The sequence below is a fragment of the Paramisgurnus dabryanus genome, chromosome 4 (assembly GCF_030506205.2).
Source record: "Paramisgurnus dabryanus chromosome 4, PD_genome_1.1, whole genome shotgun sequence".
In the NCBI taxonomy this organism is placed as follows: Eukaryota; Metazoa; Chordata; class Actinopteri; order Cypriniformes; family Cobitidae; genus Paramisgurnus; species Paramisgurnus dabryanus.
The window spans coordinates 2688973-2697262 of record NC_133340.1 but is presented as its reverse complement, the minus strand read 5'-3'; the positions used below and the strand labels follow the sequence as shown (position 1 = coordinate 2697262).

The 8290-nt window shown below is 35.4% G+C and overlaps 1 protein-coding gene across 1 annotated transcript; it reads right to left on the bottom strand.

Annotated features, from left to right (window-relative positions):
• Positions 1–2564: 2564 nt before the first annotated feature.
• On the bottom strand, positions 2565–6178 carry LOC135786152 (leukemia-associated protein 7 homolog). Its single transcript, XM_065295845.2, has 2 exons — positions 5676–6178; positions 2565–4155 (listed from the first exon to the last, which is right to left on the bottom strand). The coding sequence occupies exons 1-2, from the start codon at positions 5976–5978 to the stop codon at positions 3949–3951; spliced, it is 510 nt and encodes a 169-aa protein (XP_065151917.1). The 5' UTR covers positions 5979–6178; the 3' UTR covers positions 2565–3948.
• Between the last annotated feature and the right edge of the window lie 2112 nt (positions 6179–8290).

Here is an 8290-nt window from a genome sequence, read left to right as displayed (position 1 = left end):
GACATGGGGAGAAGGTTCTAGTCAAAAAAGTGTTGCAAATTTTGTCAATATTAGCAACATGCTAAGTTTAAAAATAAGCAGAACAGTTCAATCCCACATAAAAAATTATGTCCCTTAGAAAAATTACGCATGGTTTTACTAGTTAAAGCAAAAAGCATAGTTACTACGTACTACGTAAGTTATAATGTATATGCAGCCGGTTGTTATCGCAGAAATAAGCTCTGACCGTTTTCTTATTTCACGATAGCAACCGTCTGCCTGTACATTATATTTCAAATCGATATTTAATGTTTCTTACACGCCAAATAGACGTGTAAGAAACATTAAATGTCGATTTGAAATATTTTATTAGCATATATTTTTCATAAATGCAGACCTTCCGCGAGGAAACCCCATTTATTTTCTGTTTTAAGGTAAAACAAGACGTTCAAATATCACGAACACGCTATTTGGTTTCATCATTTGTAAATATAATGTAATATATGTTATAAAAATACATATTTATATTTACTTTTGTGTCATATTAAACTGTACCTGAGGCATCCGGGTACGTGCTGTTAGTTTTGAGCGGTTAGTGTCGTGACTGGCCAATCAGAATCAAGCATTCTGAACCGTGTTGTAAAATAATATTAAACATGGCCAATTGTAATCAATACGGCAAAAATATTACTTCAAAAAATTTACTTAAAGTAGCCTACTGACCCTTGTGTAGTATATGACCAGTTCTAACATAAAAAAGTAACGTAGTATACTTTTTTGCATTTATCTTAAACTGTAGTAAATTGCAGTACACTGTATGTGGCCTACTACATTATATAATGAATTAATAAATTTAAGTAAATGTTGTAGTATACTTTAATATTTACTGTGGTAACGTTCAAAAACACGTTTATTTTAACACAGTTTACTGTAGTAGTGCACTACGATAGCTTTTCATGTGGGAGTCACAAGCATTTGCTCCGTATAAAATGGCATATAAATATGAAATAGCATACCGTTATTACTCACAAGTCGGGGAATCTTTCACACATAATAATCCAATTTAAGATATGAAACAGATGGCGTATAATGCCATCTAATAAACACTCAAATCTGAGTGTTTTTGCATCCGTTGTGTTCTGTGAAGTAGTAAGGACTCTAAAATGTGTGCATGGCGCCCTCTACTGATCAGACTTGATTATGAGAAATATGTGGATTCAGTTAAATCCAAAAATCACAAATTTAGATTTTATTCCAGAGAGACTACACACTAATTACCCCAAGATTTGTTGAATTTAATGTCTCCTTTAAAGATTATTGGTGCTTAATTATGCCTGTCAAAAATAATTGATCTATCTCTCCAACTCGTGACCTATATAAATGTTTAGCAGCCAGTTTCTGGTGTTTTGTGATGCACCTTTTCCCAGTGTGTTTCTCCATAAGAAACACATTTCAATAATATTTAGTAGCTCTGAACTTCTGCTGACCGCCATTACCACAGGCCACACCACAATCAATTATCCAGTAGACACTTGACACGCACAAAAATGTTTGATTTTAATCAAATAATGACTACCAAATAAATTGGACATCTGCAAACATGGAGCTGGACTTTTTTACAGGACTACATAAGTTGAAGTATGTAATCAGATTCCCTTAAAGGGGTCAGCGTGAAAATCTGACTTTTTTAAGTTTAAAGTGCTATAACTGGGTCCCTTGTGCTTCTTTCAACCTAGAAACGTAAAAAATAACTTACTTAGTTAGGTAAGCCATTCTTTCCAAGCATGTGAAAAATTTGGTTTTGTGAGGTAGGTAGCAAGGTCAATTACAATAATACCGACCCTTAATCTGCACTATCCAACACAGCACTGCCATTATTGCAGAGAGAAAGAGAAAAAAATAACTGACAACACAATTGAGTTTCAATTGCAACAAACCACCATCATTGCCATCAGTGTTTGCATTTCATCAGCTCATTTGCATTTTAAAGGACACACCCAAAAATGGCACACTTTTGCTTGGACCTACAAAATAGAAATGTTAACATGCTGTAATAAATTATCTGTGGAGTTTTTGAGCTAAAACTTCACATAATCACTCTGGGGACACCAAAGACTTACTTTACTTTTTAATCTTAAAAAAAATCTCATAATATGACCCCTTTAAGTTCACACGGTAACCCAAGCAGTGTAGTAGTGTAACTATAGAGTAAATACAGCGTAACTACATCTTTCAATCAGTTAAATCTACATTCCAGTACTTTCCTTTTGATTATCTATTGTTTTACAATCCCTACAAACTTCTATTTGTGATACTTTTATTTAAAGCAGTGGTTTTCAAACGTTTTCGGCATGCTGCCCGCCTTGTGAATGGTGGCCCCCACTTGTGCCCTTCGTTGACCCCCAAAGAAAATGTATGACATAAAACATTGTAAAAAATAAAATTTGAATTAAACAAAACTTATTAAAATATACAATGTAATGTTAGTAGTTTTATTTTTTCTGAGGTTTAATTAAACAGAATACATGATAAATTAATGTATTTTATAAAATGTCATAAAACTGGGCCCCCCGGCACAATCTGGGCCCCCAGTTTGAGATCCGTTGGGCTAAATCATGAAAGTCTACCTTTTTTATTTTAAGTGTCAATATACTTTTGTGGCGTCTGGATCTTCATTTATTGAAACAAATATTAAAGAAAATAAATATAAAGCAAATACAAAACTTTTTTGTTATGATTTTTTTTAACAGTTTAGAGGCCTTGTTCTGATCACTATCTGATGGTGGTGAATATTTATGTTTTTTGTTTTCGTCTCTATAGGCTATTAAAATTCATTGAAGTTAATTTAACTTCTATTAAATGTTGTTCTCCTTAGTGTTGTTTAATTTTTCTTTTTGCCATATCATGCATATTAAATTCAAAGCAAGCGAAACTGTCCTTATCAAGAATCTATTGCACAACATAATTCCCAAAAAAATGTGAATAACAGCCATTTGTCATATGATGTCTGCATATAAAACTGTAAATTAGCTGTTTTTAAAAAAATATGTTGTCAGAGCATTGTGCAATATCCTTTTGCTGTGTGATACAAATATATATGCAGAAGTATTGTATCACTGTGTGCAAATGTGTGATTATTTAATGAGGTTACTGGGATTTACTGAAAAATGTTTCAACTGACCTGACCCCCCTCTCCCCTGAAGCACAAGACTCAGAATATTCGTAATTTGCTGGTTTTGTGCACCATCTAGTGACAAGAGATGATCATTTACAGACACTACAGTTGGCAAAATCCCTACACTAGAAAAGTGGTATATGGATTGGGTTATTAAACAAACAAATAAACGACCTTGGAACTCATAGCCAACTCTAATGTAACAATAAAAATGACTTTATTTAGTACATTATTGTAACGTGATGTCATTATACTTGAACAAAACACTGGAATTCACAAATTCAAACACACCCGTCCTCCACCCAATTCCTTTGAATTAATGTCCAGCTGTTCCTCTGTTTACCATCAGGTAACAAAGCCTTTCAAATAACAAACACATCCCCGAGGTGTGACTTTGCTCAGGCATCCCACCTGTCGAGCTGACTGGATTCAGCACAATCACCAACCAACCAACCAACCAGACTTGTTTTACTTGTACTGACTGTCATGCTGAGAGCCAGTCTGGTATGATTCAAGAGAATTTCATTCTTTTGCCTGATTTCTGACTCATGATAAATAGGAAAAACACTTGATAAAGATATCAACTTAAAAAAAAAAAAACAATACTATTTCAGTCTCTCTCAGTGTATATTCATGTATATGTTAATGCTTGTTTGTAATATTTTAAATACTTCGAGTCATCTTGAGGCCCGCGTGGAAGCAACCTGATTGAAAAACGCTGATTAAGATTTCGCAAAACCCATCAGAGGTTGTTCCTTAGAATTCATGCAACGAAATCCCACATCTAGAGATCTTCAGATATCAGGGAAGGACTTGTATAGTTCCCTCAGCTTGTGTCTTGTCACGGTGGAGTTCAGACTGTTCTCATCTCGCACATAGTCAAGCAGATTACTGACTATGAGCCGAAGACAGTCCCGAAGTTCCCTCAAGTCTCTATCCGAGCGGGAAGCACCTTCATCAAGAGCCATCCTCAAGCAGATGTTCTTCAGGTCAACACTGTCCTTTAAGATGAAAACATAAAGATTAAATGCAACGATACAAACCTAAGTAAAAGCATTTACATTTGCATTTTGGAGTTAACATGTGTCACACAATATTCACATTCATTATAATAATCCAGCAAGCATATGACCGACCTTCAAGGTTGAAATATGGTTGAAATAATGTCAGGTCTTGTGTCAACATTGAAACAACGTTGATACAACAGTTAATGCTAAAAAGGTTAATAAAATGCTTAAAAATCAACATTGAAATATGGTTGAAATAATGTCAGTTCTTGTTTTAACGTTAAAACAACGTTGATACAACAGTTAATGCTAAAAAGGTTGGTAAAATGGTTAAAAAATCTATGTTGAAATATGGTTGAAATAATGTCAGTTCTTTTTTATCGTTAAAACAACGTTGATACAACAGCTAATGCTAAAAAGGTTGGTAAAATGGTTAAAAAAAATCAACGTTGAAATATGGTTGAAATAATGTCAGTTCTTGTTTTTACGTTAAAACAACGTTGATACAATAGTTAATGCTGAAAAGGTGAATAAAATCCTTAAAAATTAACGTTGAAGTATGGTTGAAAAAGTGTCAGTTCTTCTTTTAACATTAAAACAACCATGATACAACAGTTAATGCTAAAGAAGTTAATAAAATGCTTAAAAATCAACGTTGAAGTATGGTTGAAATAGTGTCAGTTCTTGTTTTAATGTTAAAACAACGTTGATACAACAGTTAGTGCTAAAAAAAGTTGATAAAATGCTTAAAAAATCAAAGTTGAAATATGGTTGAAATAATGTCAGTTCTTATTTCAACGTTGAAACAACGTTGATACAACAGTTAATGCTAAAAAGGTTAATAAAATGCTTTAAAAAAATCAACGTTAAAATATGGTTGAAATAATGTCAGTTTTTGTTTCTTGTTTCTATCACATCATTTAAAAGTCTTTATTAAAGTGTTTATTGGCTGTTGTCATGCCAAGATTTGTGAAGGGAGGTCAAAGTATGTTTTGTTTTGATATTATCTTGTTTAAGTTTATCTGTTGCTGGAGTTGCACTTAGTTAGAAATTACAACATTTGAAAAGCATTATTAAACAACCATGATTTTTAGTTTCTATTTTTGTTTTTCAGTATTGCTTTCGTATTGTTGTCAGTAAGTGTACATTCGTGCAATCATAGTATGATTTTGTACATGTTGGAGGAGTATGTACACACATAATGTGGTTTCATTGATTGGATATTTGAGATGGCCTTATACAGTGAAATTTTGCCATATGCTACCCTATAGGTTTTCGTGAAACGCCGTCACTGGTGTATACTACTTCATTCTGTACTGTAGTATTAATAGTGAATTAATAAACTGTAGCAAATACTGTAATATATTTTAATATTTACTATGGCAATGTTCCCAAACACTGCAGTATCTAGGAATTTGCCTACTGTTGTAAATACTAAAGCATAGCCTACATATTTTTTTTGTTAAATCACAAAATGTCCAGTATACCACAAAACAACCAATAAAATATTTTACCTTGCACCTGAGCAAACTCGTTTCGTGTCTTGTGACGCTTTTTATAAAGTCTTCCTCTATAGATATGAGCTGCGTCAATATATCGATGAGTCGCGTGAAGCAGCTTTCTCGAGCTCTCTCCGCGATCGTCTTCAACCTGCGCGACTGCTTCGCGGACTCATCATACCCGCCGCGGACAGGTGTTGTTGTTAATCCACTCTGACCTTCACCGTCTCCATCACAGCTCCTGTTTATCTTGTGAGCCCGCAGCTCGTAAAGTATTTTCAAGGCATCGGTTTGGTGCGTTAAAGGGCAGCGTCCCATTTTGAGCGCGAACACACACGCGACTGTTCCAATGTGCTGAATCGGATGAACTGATCGAAATAGATCCACTGCTCTGTGGCTTCCTCACCTGTTCATTGTCAGGTTTGCAATCCTGTGCACAATCACACCGATAGGATCATATCACTGTGTTTTCACGACTGAGCGAGATTTGCTGGCATGGCACAGACCGTTTTAGTGACTTCCCCCATGAGTCAAAAATTAAGGAATAGACCAGCGCTTGCTTACATATGCTAATGTCACCTGATAGATCCTGCTTCGCGCTGGAGGGGGTCATGAAAACCGTTGATTGGGGGCAGGGAAATCTTAAGAAAATTAACCGTCATGGTTTTACTACAGTATATAGTTTAACTATGGTATTTGTAGTGAAATCTAAATAACCACACAAATACTGCAGCTTTAAAGGAATGGTTCACCCAAAAATGAAAAATCTTAAATGTCTTTGTTCTGATTAACACGAAGGAAGATACTTTGAGGAATGTTTGGTACCAAACTGTTCATAAGCTTCTTTCACATAGCATTATTTTTCAATACTATGGCAGTGAATGGGGCTCATGATTGGTTTGGTTACAAACATCTCAAAATATCTTCATTTGTGATTATCAGAACAAAGAAATGGTTTGAAACAACATGAGAGTGAATGACAGAATTTTAATTTTTGGGTGAACTATCCCTTTAATATTTGTAGAATACGTAATATAATGCAAATGTAATGTTTTTTAAACTGTGCCAATATTAACTTACTACACTGCAGTTTATGAAGTCACAGTAATTTAACATATAGACAGAAGACGGTTTCAGCAGCAACAACATAAACAAACAGCTTTCGTGGACTAAATGCAACTTCCTGTTGACTTCCACATAATTAAGAGTCATTTTACAGAACTTTATTTTTGATAAAAAGGGAAATAAATAAAATATCATATCAAACGCATCAACTATTATACCAAGCTAACTTCAGTGTAAAATTAATGTATACAATGTTAACTACAGTGAATTCTTGCAAATAGCTGCCAAACTTCTCCGCACAGTTGTGATCCATGCTCGTTGTCTCCCCTCATTTTTAGCAAACCAAACCACTTTATTTTCGACAAGATTTCAGAGACAGTTTAGCCAGTAGCCAGACTGATAAATAAATACCGACCAGAAGTTCACTTCGGTTCAGACATAACCGCAAAACACGAATGCATCTGATGAAACCGTCTATTAACACAGTGGTTCTCAAACTGGGCCCCCCAGTTTTATGACATGTTATAAAATACATTAAAGGTATAGCCGAAGATTTTCTTTTTCCAGGTGGATCATCAAGACTATTTGTCATCCCAGTTGTCAATCATTCTGGTGATATGTTGACCTAAGGTCGTTGTACGTGCTCGTCCCTAGGTTCACTTTCAGCATATGCGCACTTTCAGGTTTATATGTGTGGTGGTCTACGGTTTCAGCCATTCATTGAAGCTGACGTTCTCATCGTGTTTTTTCAAAATGCCTGAGGGTCGCAAGAGAAAAAGTGTTTTGCTAATTGTATGACAAGAAGAGAAAGGCCTCTGAAGAAAGAAACAAGACCAGAGTGTTTTTGGGAGACTGAGTGCGTTTACATGCACAGTCTTACGCCGATTATGCTTAATTAACTGATAACACGTGGGGTCATGTAAACGCGTAAAACGGTTTTCTTTAATCGGGGAAAACCCATAAACAACGTAAGCAAAAACCGATCGGCACAGGTAGTTTTTTGCTCATTACGCCGATTTCGCGTGGCATGTAAACACCTTAGCCGGCTTTCTCACGGTTTTGTCCATGTGCGCATGTCTCCGCGTATGAAACATAAACGTCACACGCGGAAGTAAGCGCAAGGTAACGCATAAAAGTCTCCGCTCGACTAAAGCAGTTGGCAGAGAAACTGTGAAAATAAAAGCTCATGTTACATTTACAGGTTCTGCATACACAAGAAGAGATACAACTGTACAGCTTAAGACAGATATGTCGTTGACTTTTTGATCGACTATTTTGTCTATAGGCGGTGACGTCACTGCCTGCGAGAAAACTGATAATTCTCCAAGTCCCATGTAAACGCAGTTGCCTGCATAACCGGTTTATTGATTTGCATGTAAACGCATGAAAACAGTTTTCTATAATAAGCAGATTTTTGATAGTTATCCACTTATTCTGTGCATGTAAACGTACTCACTATTTCACACGCTGGCATGCGCTAAAAGCACAGGTTGAGCTTCCCACGCGAAGTTTCTACTCGACAGGTAAAGTTTGGCATGCTATTTGGAGAAATCCATTTAAAATCA

What these genes read in the sequence shown, in the direction of transcription:
- LOC135786152 (XM_065295845.2), bottom strand. Translation starts at nt 5,978, where the DNA reads ATGGGACGCTGCCCTTTAACGCACCAAACCGATGCCTTGAAAATACTT. An exon ending in CGAGTTTGCTCAGGTGCAAG is followed by an intron (nt 4,156 to 5,675) that starts GTAAAATATTTT and finishes TTCATCTTAAAG; the next exon opens with GACAGTGTTGACCTGAAGAA.